Source organism: Cavia porcellus, unplaced genomic scaffold, assembly GCF_034190915.1.
Source record: "Cavia porcellus strain 051 isolate PalLab524CR breed Dunkin Hartley unplaced genomic scaffold, mCavPor4.1 scaffold_32, whole genome shotgun sequence".
Lineage (NCBI taxonomy): Eukaryota > Metazoa > Chordata > Mammalia > Rodentia > Caviidae > Cavia > Cavia porcellus.
Genome location: NW_026947515.1, coordinates 17106473 through 17123423, shown reverse-complemented (window position 1 = coordinate 17123423; position 16951 = coordinate 17106473). Strand labels below are relative to the sequence as shown.

Below are 16951 nucleotides of genomic sequence, written 5' to 3'. Positions count from 1 at the left end.
TGGAAACGTTTAACTGGGTACTCTCATCCCTTCAGGTCCCTATCTCTACTGATAGTGGATGTCATGCCCTTCACCTCCCTCCCAGTAATTGCTCAAAGGAAGAGACTTTTAAGTTTTTTATCTTTAACCTGTTGTTAAAATTTCCATGGAAATGGCCAGGGCATTTGTTGGTTCATACTAGCCTCAGGAAGAAGGGAGGGGCACTTCCTTTATCTGACACTTCAAATGCCTGGGGCCACAGCCAGCAGAGCCCACACCTCAAGGAACTGCCAAGGCCTACAGCCTTGGCCAGAACTGTGCATGCACAAAACAAGCATCAGAACAGAATATGCTTGCGAAATACCAGAGGGGACTGCGTTAGTGCAGCCCCTGTGCTCCCACTCACTGGCTGCCAGCACCAGTGATGGGAGCAGGCAGCTGTTGGGTCTAAGCTTAACTTGCTTTTTGGGTATCAATACCAATGGTAAAGAGACTCTCCAGGTTATGTGACAAAACTCTTCCACCCTTTTCTGCCGAAACTCAGCATCTTCTGCCCTGACTCACAGTGGCTCAAAGTGGTCCTACAGAGTAGCCAATTTTGGCACCCAGATCCTTCTAGTCTCAAATAGTTTGATGGCCACAGGCAAAAATTAGTACAGTTGTTTTGAAATTTTAGGTGATGAACAGATCATCTCTTTTTATCAATTTTTTAAACTTTTTTTTCCGGTACCAGGGATCAAACTCACGACCACCTGCTTGCAAGGCAGGTGCTTATGCTAAATCTCCAGCCCCAACAGATCATCTCTTATAGGTCTTAAAAAAAAAAACTTGGGGTGTGGTGGTGTCATTCTAGGGCTTAGGAGGCTGACATAGGAGGATCACTGTGAGTTCAAAGCCAGGTTGAACTACATAGTACATTCAGATCCAGCCTAAATTACAAAGTGAACCCCTGTCTCAAAACCTGTTATGTCTCATCTAGTAAAAGGTCACTGCTGTGCTTCCTGTGGGCCCCCTTATGGGGGTCAGAACCCAGGGTGCAATGATCCAAGTATTACCCTTTGCGGCCTCTTTTGAAAACATACGAAGAAGCAGGCCTGCAATCTCTGTGCACATGCACACACACACCAATGCCATTCTCCACACATTTTAATTTGTTCTGATAATGAAACTAACAGCATAAGGACTGAAGCTCTTGGGTGACACAAGACATTATAGTCCTTGGAGAAACACCAAGACAGGTGGCAAGTGGTATGAAGATAGACTCTCAGGAAAGAGTTGAGCTACACAGATGCGCTACAGGAAGGTCTTAGGTGTCTGGGTCCCAGCGATATGAGAGGTAAGGTTGGACTGTCCTAGCTTTAACCTGGTGCTTGAAAGAAATACGTTCCTCTTCAATTATTAGGAAGAGGCCTGAGGGCAATGGAGGCAGGTTGCTTTGAACTTGCCCTTTCACGGACCTATCCCAACGGAATTCCACTGGCAGGAGAGCAACTGGTAGGAAGAAGAGGTGACAATTCCTTGGGTTGATGAGTCAAACCCTGGGCTTGACTTCATTCCCAGGGCCAGCACAGCATGTCTTCCTTCTGATGAGGTCACCTCAGCTCTCTGGGTGGGGCGTGTCAGCTTACTGAATCCTCGAAATCCTGTGAGTCCTTATGTCTTAAAAATCACAGAGCAGTGAAGACATCTCTCCCAGAATGTCCTTCCCGTGAGCCAGCAAGCAGCTCTGCTGGCAAGGTCCTTGCTACCCATTTGGCAGCCAGGAGGTTGGGAATGTGCCAGCCGATGCCGAGCTGGAGAACATGCCTGGTCTGCAGAGGCTCAGAATTCCCAGTCATCCACCTCCAGCTCTTCCAGGTTTGTTACCAAGCCAAAGATCCCACTGTGATCCTGAGACTGGCTGCTTTCAAAATTGGTGATTGGGGTGACAGGACGAAGCAATTCAGGCAAAGCTTCTGAGGCGCGTCGCTTGATCTGTGGAAGGACAGAGTTGAGTGGTGAAATAGACTATAGAACTGAAGATAATAAAGAGGAAGAAGTAGAATTTGGGGGCTTTATTTCTCTAATTCAAAAACAGCAGGAGAAAATACCTAAAGACCCCATAGTTACAGGGCTGAGGGAACTCAGGCAACTAGACCCACAGGCAAGAAGACACAAGGAGCCAGGGGAGACTGTCTTATACCTGTCTGAAGAAGGAGTGGCTCAGAAGGGCGCTGGCACTTGGCCTGGAGAGAAAGGGGAAGAGAGCCACATCACCCGGTACCCACTTCCCAACCCTGCCTCTCATCTCTTCTTCAGCTCGCCAATACTGGGTTCTTAGCTAACCCACGAACTGACGACCTCTTTTGCTGCGGAGCCGCACTTTCCTCCTCGGAACCCTTACAGAGCCTTACAGACCCTTACAGAGCCTTTGAGAAGCACAAGCCCTCACACCCTGGCCCAACTCTGCAACTTCCTCTCCTCTTGCTGCTCCCCAGAGCCCAGCCCCATGCCAGCAGCATACCTTGCATCTGGGTTACGCTGAAGGCACTGCTCCACAAAATGGTGGAAGTGTGGGGAGAAGGTTCGGTGATAGGGGTGGGAAGGCGAGTCACCATTGGAAGACCGTGGGATGCCGGTGGCCAGGCTCTCACCCAGGCCAGAGTTGGCTGCTGAACGTGAGGGGCTCATGGTCAGCTCCTCGACAGGGATGGTGCTGGTGTCTAACAGGCACGGTACTGTGCCATTCAGCTTCTCCAGCAGCATCTGGGGAGGAGAGTCAGGGTCTGAGCTGGAAGGGGTCCCAAGGCCTAAGGGGCCTCTTTAGAAATATGATCTGCCTATAAATGAGATCTTTTGGGAGAAAAGACGGAAGCTGAATCAAGCTAACTTTTCTAAAGGAACGCTGGCCACTGGCTTCGCAGCTTCCCCCTGGCTAGGCCAATAGAGGAAAGAGGAAGACAGGAAAGATTGTGAGAACCCTTCACTGTGGCTGGAGGAAGGGCCCACAGTTTCCTCTCCCCACTAACTCGTTCAGCCCTTACCCTAAGGTGGAGGGAACAATCCAGTCACTTTCCTTGAAGCCCAGCCCCCAGGCTGCCATATACATGTGGGCCCAATGAGTTCACAATGTAATACCTGTAGTGCCTCATCCTGGGGTATCACAAAAAAAGGCCGCGTAGTGTACCCAGGATCTTGCCAGGTGTGGGCAGCTGTTATGAAGCTCTCAAAACGTACATGTGAACCCAACCCCACTCTGAATACTGCTATCTTCATGGGCATTTTCATGAACTTAATGAGCTGTTCAAGCCAAAAATACAGAAATTTCTCTAAGGCAGCACTAACTATGTGTGGCTCTTTATATTTAAATTAAATCAAGTTTAAAACTCGGTCCCTCAGTCTCACTGAAATATTTTAAATGCTTAATGCCTATAGGTAGCTATTGGTTGCCATACTAGTCAGCAAAGGTATAGACATTTCATCACTGTACAAAGTTCTGGATGGTGCTACTTCTAGATCTAAGGCTTTTGCACCCAAAATAAATTTTGTTTTTGATTTTTTATGGTACTGGGGATCTAATTCAGTGCCTCTCATATTCTAGGCAAGCACTCTGCCACTGAGCTATATCCCTAGCCCCCTAAATAACCTTTTAATTTTTTCCTGAGCATTCTATTTTTTTCTATACATTCTTCAGTTACTGAATTATATTTATTAGCTTTCCTGATACCTTACCTAAATGTCCAAGCCATCATAACTATCTGCCAGATTTAATCCACTTATTAGAATGATCTTCTTAAACTTATATATATATATATATATATATATATATATATATTTTTTTTTTTTTTTTTTTTTTTTGTACCGGGATGGAATTCACCTGCAAGGCAGGTGCTTATGCCACTGGGCTAAATCCCTGGCCTATATATCTGCTTTTTCTTCTTCTTCTTTTTTTTTTTTTTTGCTCTTGCTGTTGCTCTGTGTCCTACAGGAGGAATTCTCCACATGCTCTGTGTTTCGTTTTGGAGCAGGAGCCAAATGCCTTCAGGTGACACACAAAACTCTTCATGAGGTGCTCTTGCTTCTTTCTCCGGTCTCATCACCCAGATGGCCTCCCCCCGCAGCACCTGTACTTTAGCTATTTACAACTATGCTGTCCCACAGATCCTGTTCTTTCTTGACTGTGGGCCTAAAGAATCAGCTTCTGTTCCTACTCTTCACCTGGTGAAATTGCTCTTTGCCTTTAAGACTTAACCCAAGCCTGATATCCTCTAGCTGCCCTTGTGTCAATGTTCTCCCAGTTCTAGACCATGCCCCTCGCACCCGGGAACTCAGGTAATCCCTGCCCAGATGACGCCCAATTAAACTTCCTGGATGTAATGAGGCCCGGGCAAGCCTCCTTGCTGGGGATGTCCATTAAGGAGATTGTGCCACTGCCTGGATACTCCTAAGCTGGAGGGTGCGCCCAAGTGGAAAGGCAACAGACAGAAGTCAAAGGGCAGTAGACAGAAGGCAAGCCTGTGCAGTGAAGTTTCCAAAGACGTGGGGCAGAGTGTGCAGGCGTGTAACTCTGAGATGCCTGAGAATTCTAAATTGGAAACTGACCTTCTTTATCAAAGTAGGAAGATAGAAGATATTTTACAAAAACTGGTTAGCTTAGTTTATATGTTTTAAGTAGATATAAAGTATATGAGCTCCTATTTACACTAATGCCCTTGGGATCTCCCCAGCCCGGGCTGGGCTCTGTGACCGCAGCATTTCACATATGGAGAAGCAATATACACTCATCCCCCCTGGGAGAAAGAGGTTGCTCTTCTTGAAAAAATGAACCATGTCTTTCATCTTAGAAACCTTAGTCAGTGTCCCTGAGTGAGACAGGTAACCACAAACATTTGGGAAAGGCAGGCAAGAAAGGAAGCACTGGGTTGCAGGCTCACCTGGGTGGCAGGCATATCCTTAAAGGGGACATGGCCATTGGCCAATTCACAGGCTGTGATTCCCACACTGTAGATATCAGACTTGGCATCATAACCCTGAAGATTCTAAGTCAGGAAAAAGAAAGCCACAGATGTTTTACTTGTAGTCTGGTGTTTGTTAAAGGGAAAAAAAAAAAAAAAGTGAATCAAAAACAGTAAGAAAAGAATGCCTACCCCACAGCTGAGACCAGCTGGTAATTGGACCTTGCTTATACTACTGCAGATTGACTGCTATTTTTACAAGGAACAAATGTTTGGTTTGCTGTGTAATAAGTAGGAGGAAGTACTGGGGCTGATGCTCCAGCTCAGCATATGGATCTGGAGAGCCCCAAGTAGTTCCAAAACCTTCACTCTTCCATAGGTGGGAAGGACCCCTGAAGGGAGCTGCACTAACATCAAGTATGCTTTAGGACCCCAGCAAATAAAAACTACATCCATCCACAGTAGGCAGGTAATGCCCATGCTGATTGGGCTGCTAGCGCACCTGGCCAACTGGGACTCCTCCCTCCAGAACCCCGTACTCCACTCAGAAGCACTCTTCCCTATCCCAGGAAATTCTTGGGGACATCTTGAGAATCGTGAGTTGGTAGGACCGACAGGGACACCTTAGGATCAGTACACACACCTGCTGGAGGACTTCTGGGCTGAGCCAAGGCAGAACCTTGATACTGTACTTGGGAAAATCGTGGACCACTCGCTGCCGCTGCCCATGGCTGATCATGCTGAGGTTGCTGCGTAAACCAGAGAGGTAGACTTTCCCATCCACAGAGATCAGAATGTGGCTTGATTTGACACTCCTGGGGGAGGCAGAAAGGGTGCCATGGGCAGCTGGAGCCCTTCATGCTACAAACCTTTGTCTCTACACACTCTATTTAGTTGGCTTTCTCCCGGGGGGTAGGGGTGGGGATGGGGTGTGTGTGTGTGTGTGTGTGTGTGTGTGTGTGTATGCACTTTATATATACACAAACACATTTTTATGAAAAATGTCAAACATACACAGGAAAAGAGAAAACAACATGAGGCCATTTACATATAAAATTCAAAATTTTTCTTATGACTTGTTCTCTTTTATGTGTAAGATCCTCTTTCCCCCATTTCCTACCAAAAATACTCTAAAACATGACATGGAGTGAAAAAGGAAGAATAAGTTGGACAGAACCATTGGGGAGACTGAAAACATCTGTGCTTGTTTATAGAAATTCTTTTAAAGTATACCACAGTTTTAGCTGGGCATGGAGCACACTCCTGTAATCCTAGCACTTGGGAGGCAGAGGCAGGAAGATCACTGCAAGTTCGAGAGTAGCTTAGGCTACAAAGTGAGCCCAAGGCCAGCTGAAACCCTGTTTTTTGAAAGACCCCAAAAAAAGAAAAAAAAAGTGTATCACTGTTTTGTATGTATATGTCCTCAATCTAATAGGTCTGTTACCCAACTTGTTCTTCTTTTTTCACTCCATGCTATGTCTTAGAGTATTTTTTGGTTTTGTTTTTACTCAGTGCTACATATCTAAGACCATCTGTGTAAAAAGAAAAAAAGTATCATTATCTGTGTCCTCTGATCTCTGCCCCCTAACTCTACTCCAGTGCTGAGAACTGAACACAAGGATCCTCTACCACCAAGCGCTACATCCCAGCCCTATTTTTTTTTTTTATGTTGCCCAGGCTGGGCTAGAACTTACAATCCTCCTAATCTCAGCCTCCATAGTAAATGAAATTACAGGCATGTACCATCACATCCAGCAGATTTTTGCTTCTAACTGTCATCTTGAGTCCTGGGCAGGATCTAACACTTTTATTCATCTATTCTCCAGGGAAGGACATCCATACTACCTGTACTCAGTACAAATATGACCAGTGACATCTCCATACATGCCCAATGAGTCTGTTTCTTGAGACATACACCCAGAGGCAGCACTGGCATATCCCGCTATCAGGACGCAGCCATCTCCTTACTGCACTAGGACTCATCTGGCCTTCTACTCACCACTGGTCTTTTTTTTTTTTTTCAAATGGTACTAGGGGCTGAACCCAGAGCCTTTGCACTGAGCTATCCCCCCTAGGCCAGTGGTGGTGAATTCATAGCACGTATGCTACAGTGGGCTGTAGATCACTGAAAGCTCCGCCATAGGTTTTCTTTCTTTTTTTGAAACATATTTTCCTAAGTTACCCAGGCTAAGCTAAAATCTGTGATCCCATCTTCATTATGTAATCCAGGCTGGCCTGGAATTTGTGGTGATCCTCAGGCTTCCAGAGTGCTGGAATTACAAGCTTGCACCGTCACACCTAGCTGCTACCACTACTCACGTGTGTACAAAGCGACATCTTTTCATGTGCTTTTCTCTGACTGCTAGGTTGAGTGTCCCTATGATCTCTAATCTCTGGAGTTTTCTCTTACATAAACTTCATATCCTTTGCCCACTCACTACTTTGCTGTGCTTTTCTTGTTGCTTTGCAAGATTTCCTTGTTATTAATCTTTGTGCGTTAGACGTTAACATTTTCCACTGTTACTTGTTTCTTCAGTTTTTCATGGTGTTCTTTATTGAACAGCAATCTTTAATCTTGATATAATCAAATTCATCTACTTTTTTTTTTTTTTAGTTAATGTCACATTTCTAAAATACATCGAAGGCCTTTTATGACTCAGATCTCAAAAACTATTTCCTTCTGGTTAAGTCTGTAGTTTAAATTTATATTTAGGCCTTTAATCTTCTTGGTGTCTTGCCTGAGGATCACCACAAATTCCAGGCCAGCCTGGGCTACATAATGAATTCAAAGCTAGCCTGAACTACACGATAACAACCTGCCCTGTCTCAAAAAATGAAACAAAATGAAACCAAACCAATACTCAGGACCAAGCTGCTCAATAAAGAAAGTCAATGGCTTTAGCATTGATAGGCTAAATGACTGTCTCCCAAGTCAGGGGCAAGGTCAGAATGCATATCCTGATTATAAACTCTGGCTTCATTAATTGAAGTCAACTTTCAAATATTTCCTCCAGGGCTCATGGTCTCAGATATCTACTCTTATTAATAAAGTGAAGCCACTTAAGAAGGTACCCGTGCATAGCTGGGAGAGGTGGATCTTGCCTATAATTCTAGCACTCTGGATGCTAAGGCAGTGAAGTTCAAGATCGGCCTGGACTACATAGTGAGATCCTGTCTCAAAAACTAAAACCAAAACCAAACCTCCAAAAAAGAATGTTACCTGTGCACATAACCCATGTGATGGATGTAGTCCAGAGCCTTCAGAACCCCCTGCAGGATATAAGCAATTGCCAGTTCATTCATGCCATCCATGAAGTGAGTACCAATGAGATCCTTTGCAGAACCTGAAGAAGAGAATTGTAACAAAATAGCAAAGGGTGACAAAGAAAGAAAACATCACACAGGTAATCTGCCAATGGAGTTATAAAAACTCCCGCTTCCAGGAACCCTTTCCTACTCACCATATGCCATGAATGACGTGACTACCCACAGTTCATTTTCTGCAATAAAGGTAGCTCGATATGGCACGATATTGGGATGATTGAAGAGTTTAGAGACATGAAGCTCCCCCTGAAAGCAATGGGAAAGCTGAAATCAGAATCAAGTGGGCACTGCAGAGTACTGCTTAATATGAATGTGACAGCATGAGTAATATAGGACCTTGTTCTTTCGGCAGCTCTTCTCAGAGGCATGGGAGAAGCCTAATTGAGTGCTTCCACTGTAGGAGAAACTAGGCTTCCCCATAAGGAAGCCAACCCGCTTTGCCAGCTTTGTAGGGTAGCTCTGACAGCTAACTCAAGAATCTCAAGTACTTGGTCGGCTGAGGCAGGAGGATAATCATGAGTTTGTGGTCAGTTTAGGCTACATAGTGAGTTCAAGATCAGTCTGAACTATATAGCAAAACTCTAAAACTCTATCTTAAAAAAAAGAAAAGAAAAAAAGAGGGAAAGAAGGAAAGAAGAAGGGAGGTAGGCAGGGGAGGGAAGGAGGACGGGAGAAAAGGAAAATAACCTGAGTGGTATGTAATCCAGCACTTGGACATCTGAGATAGGAAGACTGTAAGTTTGAGCCCAGCATCAGCTACACAGCAAATTCAAGGCCACACAGGACTACATAGTAAGACACTATCTCAAAAAACCAAAAGAAGCTGTACATGGAAGTTTATGTCTGTAACCCCAGAAATAGGGAGGCTGAGGCAGGAGGATCACAAATTCAAGCCCAACAAGGCAAACAGTGATTTAGTGAGACTATGTCTCAAAAAATACAAAAACTAAGAGACAAACAAAAAAGCTCCAACCCCCAAACAAATATAAATATTATATATACACCAATAAAAAAGAAAACAAATTTTCCTATTTTATAAAAATATGATAATTGGGGCTAGGGATTTAGCTCAGCAGCATAAGCGCCTGCCTTGCAAGCAGGCAGTCGTGAGTTTGATCCCTGGTACTGATTTTAAAAAATGGGGGCTGGGGATTTAGCTCATTGGCATAAGCGCCTGCCTTGCAAGCAGGCAGTCATGAGTTCGATCCCTGGTACCGATAAAAAGGAAAAAGACAAAAAAAAAAAAAGAAAAGAAAAAGAAAAAAAAATACGATAATTGACAGAAACAAGGTATTAAGGAACAAATGATAATTGATAAACATTAGAAGATACTTTTTCAGTAACCTCAGACCGAGTGATCCCTTCCTCAGAAGCAGCTATACCAAGTATAAAAAATAAATAATTACAGCCAGGCATGGCGGTACATGCCTGTAATTCCAGCACTTAGGAGGCTGAGGCATGAGGAATGTTGCAAGTTCAAGACCAGCCTGAACTGCATAGTGAGACCCTGTCTCAAAAAAAGACTAATTAATTAACTAATTAATTAGATACAAGAACTATAGAAATTTCAGGATCTTAGCCTTTGGGACACAAACTAAGACTAAGTGGGCTGTATCTTCTACCTGACTACTGCTTCAGAAAATAAAAGCCAAAAGAATCATACAATCCAACAAGCTCTAAAGCAAATTTGTTGGTGTTTTTTTCACATAACTTAGCTTGGACTAGCCTTCCGCTCCACTATTAGCTCCATCAAACTACTTGGAACAAAGGAGCTAGAGCACCATGAGGTGAGCATCATCAATTCAGGAAAACCTAGCAAATGCAGAAGAGGCTGGGCTGCAGGCATATGTACTGAACATGTGTTGAGCTGCGCCCTAAAGCCAAGCTATATCAGCCAGGGAAAAGTCTAGCTGCTGTGGACTCAGTGCAACAAGAGAGCAACTGGTTGTTTCTGCATAGCAAAGAATCTCAGGCAAACAGGATGTTAATAGCTAGAAGATGGCCCTAGTGGAGGGTTCACAGCCCTGCATCTGGAACAACATTACCTGGCTCCAATTCATTGCTCTGCCACTTAGTAATGTGTGACTGAGGCCATGTCACTTAGCCTTTCTGAATAATAAATGAATAAATGAGCCAGAAAGGAATATATAAAGAAGAAAATGGTAATATAAACTGGGTCGAGCAGTCTTACAGCCCATTCCTTAATGTAAAAGGCCTAAGGTTCTTCACTGAAAGCCTCTGTGACTTCTGAACACTTGCCCTACTTCTGTTTCTCATCATAACCTTTCAATAGACTGAGGTAAGAGATGCACTGCAATTACTATGGGACTGAGAGCCCACCCTCCAGGGTCATGCTCATGTTTTATTACCTGCAAGAATGTCACCATCTCATTGGAACAAGCTTCCAGGTTAATCCTGCGTACTGTCACATACTCTCCTGTTGGTTTGTACCTGGCAAGATTAACTGTCATTAGGTCCTCAAATCCTTTGCCTAAAAGAAAAGAATGACACTGTTTAAGACAATAGCCAAGGTTTCTTTTTGTGTTCTTTAAACAAAAATAACTTGATTTTATCAGGAAAGTTAAATTTCTCAGCTTTTGCCCTCTTAGTTCTTTTTTAGTCAACCTTTCTACCTGACTAAAGCCCAGGACATCAGATTTGCATGGCCATGAAGAAAATATTGCAAAAGATCTTCTCTCCTGGAAACTTAACTTCTTCTAATACCTGACAGCAGGAACCCAAAGAAAACTCACAAAAGCCAGGTTTGGTCTGGTCTTGCCTTGTGAAAGGGTCTAGTTTTGCGGTTCATGCTGATCCTGGACTCACTATGGCTATGAACTTGTATCAATTCTCCTGCCTCAGCCTCCTGAGTACTGGGATCACCGTCTGCACGAACTGCCTCAGAACCATGAATCTTGTAACTAGCTGAAAAAGCTGTAGCAGTTCTGTGGAGCAGAAAAGCAGTAACAATTCCAGCACATTACCTATAACACTGAGCAGCTCATAACACCCTGCCTCTGGCAGGTAGCAATTCATGATCTCTTGTTTGGAGAAGGATGCTATCGACTCTGAGCTCGCCTCATTGGTCTAAAGAAAAAGAAAAATAGATTAATAGAGAAAATGGGATAAAATGGGAGTGGGGTAGATGTGATAATTTGGACTCATGAGGATACTCACATCTAAATAAACACATAAATCCTGATTCTGTGACAAAGAAATAGTGCCAGTATTATTTGAGGAGAAATAAAGCATCAGATGCTCAGTGCAATAATCAGCAGTGATGTCAGAGCAAGTAAGTGCTGGCAATATGTACGAATGCACCAGGGCAACAAAAACCTATGCATCTGCTGCCAAACTGCTTGTCACTAATTTATCTGCGTAAGTCTATGAAATTCTTACTTGGGGAAAGGATGTCTGGAGAAAAACGTGTTTAGAAAAGAGAAGACAAGATAGGTGAAGAGTTCTCTTTAATTTCCTGATGCACTAGGATCCTCTATGTGTCTTTTTGGGACATAGTCTTGTTATGCAGTTCAGGCTGACCTTGGCTTCACTTTGTAGCCCAGGCAGGTCTCAAACTTGCAATGATCGTCCTGCCTCAGCCTTCTGAGTGCTGGGGTTACAGGAGTGTGCCACCATGCAGGTCCTGACAACAAGATCCCAAAAGGTCAAATGCTAAATCTTGCTCTAAGAAAAATGTGTCCAGTTAGCCTGGTGGTACACAGTACCTGAGGAGGCTGAGGCAGAAGGATTACAAATTTGAGCCCAGTCTGGGTAATTCTGTGATTTAATGAGATCCTATCTCAAAATAAAAAAGGAACCGGAGATGTAGTTTAGTGCAAAGGCACTGGGTTCAATACCCAGTACCACAAAATAAAAAAAAATTTTTTTAAAAAGAGCTGAGGTAGTAGCTCAGTACAAAGGCCTCAGGTTCAATCCCCAGTAATGCATAAGAAAAAGAGAAAAAGAAAATGAAAAGAAGGAAAAAATATGGTTAGAAGATGATACTTTTTTAGCAAACTAAGAGTCTAGGCTTCCCATTTCCTCACATTTACAAGTGAGCGGTGCACTGAGCCAGAGGCCAGGGACACAGCCTTTAGATCTCAACCAAAGAAGAACCCATAAAAAGTATGCTCAGGGCTGAGGATTTAGCTTTGCCTTGCAAGCATGTAGTCATGTGTTTGATCCCTGGTACCAAAAAAAAGAAAGAACCAAGTATGCTCAGGCAAAGCATGCCCATAATTCTAGTACTTTGGGAGGCTGAAGCAAGGAGAATCAAACTCAGCCTGGGTAATTTAGTGACTCAGTGAACCCTGTCTCAAAACAAAACAAAACAAAGTAAAAAACAAAAGAAAACAAAATAGATCATGGTCAAATGTTATTTGAACATATATACTTTTCTGAGCATTGTACAGTGTAGCTGATCTTCCCCATAGCTCAGTAACAAAAATGAGGATCAAGGAGATTAAATGACACAAGACCTAGACCTACACCAGGGAAATTAATATACTTTTTGTTGATATTTTGGGCATATCTAGTTTCAAAATATACGATGCTGCATAGCTAGGTGTGGTGGCACACCTAAGTGTAATCCCAGCATTCAGGAGGCTGAAGCAAGAAGGATGCTTGGAGTTTGAGGCCAGCCCGAACTACACAGTGAGATCTTTTCTAAAAGCAAAACAAAACATAACAAAACAAAAATACCTCCCCCAAACCCCAAATATATATACATATTTGACAGTGACTATGAGGAACGAACCCAAATGGGCTCTGCCTCCTTCACAACTTAGTTAATTGACCCTAAAGAGTCAAGCAACTCAATCACCAAAGTCCATTTTTAATGTAATCCACTTTGTTCTAAGATTCAGCTGTATTTGGTGTCATTCTTCCACTTTCACTGTTAAATAATATTCCTCTCATGAACGTATACCTTGGTTTATCTAAACACTAATAAGCCTTTTAATTGTTTTCCAATTCTGCAATGATGAACTGTGCTACTACAAACATGTCTGAATATGTCTCCTGACTATGCTTATACCTAGGAGTGGACAGAACTGGCAGGTCACAGAGTATATGAACAATCAGCTTTGTGAGACCATGCCAAATTGTTTTCCAAAATGGTTATACCCAAACACACATGTGTTGTTGTTAACTCATCTTTCTCCCAATATTTGGTATTTCAGATTTATTATTTTTTTGGCAATCTCATGGTAGACCTGATTTATAGTTCCCTGATTACTAATGAAGGTAAGTATCTTTTTACATACTTATTGGACATGTGGATTTTCTTCAAGGTGAAATGTTTCTTCCTATCTTAGGTATGTTTGCTACTGAGTTGTTTTTGGTACAGGATTTTCCCAAAGTAGGCCCCAAAGAACACTGAACTTGGCACTTGGTATAAGAGAAAAGTTTCTACAGTCAATGAAGCTAGGCAATGCACGTGCTTTCTGTCATGAAGAATCATAAGACTTATTTCCATAGCAAAGCATGGGGAAGTTCTGTAGTAAAGAAACTTGTTCAGCTCTGTTTAACCTAGCATTTCTCAGTGGTACCTGTTCAGGAAGCTTCTGTGACTAATATCTGTTAAATTTTAGGAAAGATAATTTGGAACAGCTAGTTTCAGTAAAATATATGGCACAGTATTTAGTGGCCAGACAGAGGCAGAATTTGAATTTGGGCCTATCACTGCCTGTAACCTCAGGCAAGTTACTCTAACCAAGTGGTGGTGAACCTCCGGCATTCATGCTATAGTGGGCTGTTCACATCACTGAAAACTTTTAAAACGTTTGCCATTACTGTTTTAATCTCTTAGAGTCTCAGCGGTGGTATAATTTCCATTGTTATGACTATTATAACAATATTACAATATTACAAAATATGTAGAGTTTAGCATTACCTGGTATATAACGGGTATTCAATATATATGAATTCTATTTTCCTCTCTATTACCATCTACTTTTAGTGACTTTCTATTCAAACAAAATGGCAAAGGGTGAAAAGAACAAAAACAAAGGTGGAGCCAGGCATGATGGCACATGTCTTTAATCCCTGTACTTGGGTGTCAGAGCCAGAAGGTTGACACAAGTGACAGAGATACATAACAAGAGACAAATGCAATTTCAGCAATTTAAGCAAAGCTTTAGAATGGTGAATCTCTGTTTGTTTAAAATTTATGCTATTAGTCATTAAGAATCTTGTCTTCTCAACTCTAAAACCATGGTACATACTCTTGCTCTCAATAAAATCAATGTCACTGGTTAACAGAAAGCTCAGTTGGCTGTTTTCAGACCCAAACTCCCTACTCTGGCCTAGGAATGTCCACATGATTTGACTCCTGCCTCTCAGATCTCTTCCCCTTACTCCTCGCCCCCAAACAAGCATGGCCCAATCTTAAAAAGCCTCTCCTAGTCACCCTCTGCTGGGAACACTTCTACCTCCACTACAGGTCTGCGCGTCTCCATCTCTGGCCTACTCTTCACTGGCCTTCCATTTTCTTATCAATGCCTTTTCCTCATCACTGAGATTTTAACTTAAATGTCAACTCTTCAAAGAAGACTCATCCAGCAGTATAAGTGGGCTCCCACTCACTATATTAAAGCATCTTGCTTTACTTTTTAACAGTAGTCATTACTCTATAGTTCATTTGTTTCCTATCTCTTCCACTAGAATGCAAGCTCCATAAGGAAGAGATCTTATCTGTCTTGTTCACTGATGTATTACCCAGTGTGCCTAGAATAATAATCATACATATTTAAAAAGCAAAAATCATTTAAACAAAGTTTGAAGTCTGGATGTTTTCTGCCCAGGGCTTTGTCATTCCCATGAGCTAAAGAAAAGAGTACACTGAATGCAAGTTCTTTTGGAAACATAATGGCCCACACCAGAAATGCCACCACTCAGGTAATACATTCACATTGGCAGACTCCTGGCACAAGAGGCAATCTAGGGATTACAGTCTCATACCTGAGAGTAAAAAAGCACTAACTTTTTAGCCAATTAACACTACAGCCCCAGTGAAAAGCAATTACTTTGTTTTGTTTGAGGTCTTACTGTGCAGTTCACACTGGCCTTGAACTCATCATGTAGCCAAGACGGCGGCTGCCCTTGAATTCACAGTGATCCTCCTCCTGCCTTAGATTCTCAAATGCTGGAACTACAGGAGTGCGCCACCATGCTTGGCTTGAAAAGTAACTGCTTTTTAAAAGTTTTCTCTTCTCTGATCCCCAAAATCCTTAAACTTTCTCTAATTTTTTGGGGGGTGGTACAGGAGATCAAACTCATGACCTTGCACTTGCCGGCAGGTACTTACATCACTGATCCAAACAAACACCTGGCTACTTCTCTAATTTGGAAAAAAAAAACAAAAAACAACTTTCTCTAATTTGAAAAAAAGAGTTTGTGGCTAGATGTGGTGGCTCATGCCTATAATCCTAGGACTCAGGAGGCTGAGGCAGGAAGATCACCACACACTGGAGGCCAGCCTGTCCTACAAAAACCAGGTTCGAGGCCAGCCTGCACTACACAGTGAGATCTTGCCCCCAAAAAATAAAAAAATAAAGAAAAAGAAAAAGAGACTATATTAGACAACTGTGTCCTGAGATCACAGTATTTACAATACACTTTAGATAAATACGCACTTGGGAAAAACTACATACAAATAAATATTCTTTTACTACCTATGTCTTTCATCCTTGCAAGGAGCACAAATAAGACATACACTATCTACCAAGCATAACCCTAAGGCACATTCTTATTGAGCCTAGATAGGAAATGGCTCATTAACCTACTGTTCTTAATAACATGACAAATATTTCTATTACTAATGGAGAAACTAATTGAAAGTTTTAACTTTAAAAAATAAAATCCTTCAGGTAATTGGAAATATGACTTCATGGGCAATCGGGAACTGAATGAAATGAACTAGTCCAGGGACTGCTGCAGCTCCTTCTCCACCACTCTGTTCCTAACTCATTGGAAACAACCCAAGATGGTGGATTTTTGCTTTGTGGCTATTGTACAGGCCTAAGACAGAGAGAACCTTTACTTACAAAAGTAAATGAACAAACCAGGAAACAAAGCTATTATTCTGAAAGGATGCTGACATAAGAAAGGGAGGTCAATCCATTATACTGTTTCACATTCACAAAAGGTCTAAATTCAGATGAAAAAGATGAAATATTTAGCCCATTCTGCTCAAACATAAGATGGCACAGTTTTGTTGGCATATTATACAATGTCTAAACCCTCAAGGAAAAAAACTAATTCTATTAAGAGTTTTTTCTTAGCTTTCCACACCATAAAAAGCACTTTGTTTTGAAGCATTTAATATATAAGCTACTGACATCCAGAAATTACCATAAAATGAATGCTGTTTAAAGAGTTTAAAACAAAATACAACCCCGCATCACAAAAAGAAAACAAAAAAAGCAACGAAGCATACAAAGACAACATTTAGAAGATGTCACCAAATAAACACATCCAACTTTCCACAGGTTTCACACAGGATAGCTTTTGGTAGAATGTTCACAACTGTGAAAATTACATATAATTGGTACTGTATTCTGTTTTTGATTCCCGGGGATTGAACTCACGACCTTGTGCTTGCCAGGCAGGTGCTTGTGCTACTAAGCTAAATCCCCAGCACCTTGGTATTGTATTCTGAAAAGAAATCTAAGGGATCTTTGAGGTAACTTTTTCAGTCTTCTGAGTAAAGATTT

At 42.3% G+C, this 16951-nt stretch overlaps 1 protein-coding gene across 8 annotated transcripts in view; it reads right to left on the bottom strand.

Annotated features, from left to right (window-relative positions):
* Positions 1 to 1107: 1107 nt before the first annotated feature.
* Strada (STE20 related adaptor alpha) overlaps positions 1108 to 16951 on the bottom strand; it is a 30374-nt gene continuing 14530 nt past the window's right edge. For 6 of the 8 annotated variants that reach the window (XM_003465836.5, XM_005001972.4, XM_013148376.3 and 3 more), the window contains 9 exons: positions 11222 to 11324; positions 10607 to 10728; positions 8375 to 8483; positions 8134 to 8257; positions 5557 to 5728; positions 4893 to 4997; positions 2483 to 2724; positions 2162 to 2204; positions 1108 to 1953 (listed from right to left, as the gene is read on the bottom strand). In XM_003465836.5, the coding sequence (XP_003465884.2) occupies positions 1801 to 1953; positions 2162 to 2204; positions 2483 to 2724; positions 4893 to 4997; positions 5557 to 5728; positions 8134 to 8257; positions 8375 to 8483; positions 10607 to 10728; positions 11222 to 11324 (1173 nt within the window). In that variant the 3' untranslated portion in view covers positions 1108 to 1800. The remainder of the gene's footprint in view (positions 1954 to 2161; positions 2205 to 2482; positions 2725 to 4892; positions 4998 to 5556; positions 5729 to 8133; positions 8258 to 8374; positions 8484 to 10606; positions 10729 to 11221; positions 11325 to 16951) is intronic. The other 2 variants (XM_063242625.1, XM_013148377.3) reach the window with 2 other exon arrangements.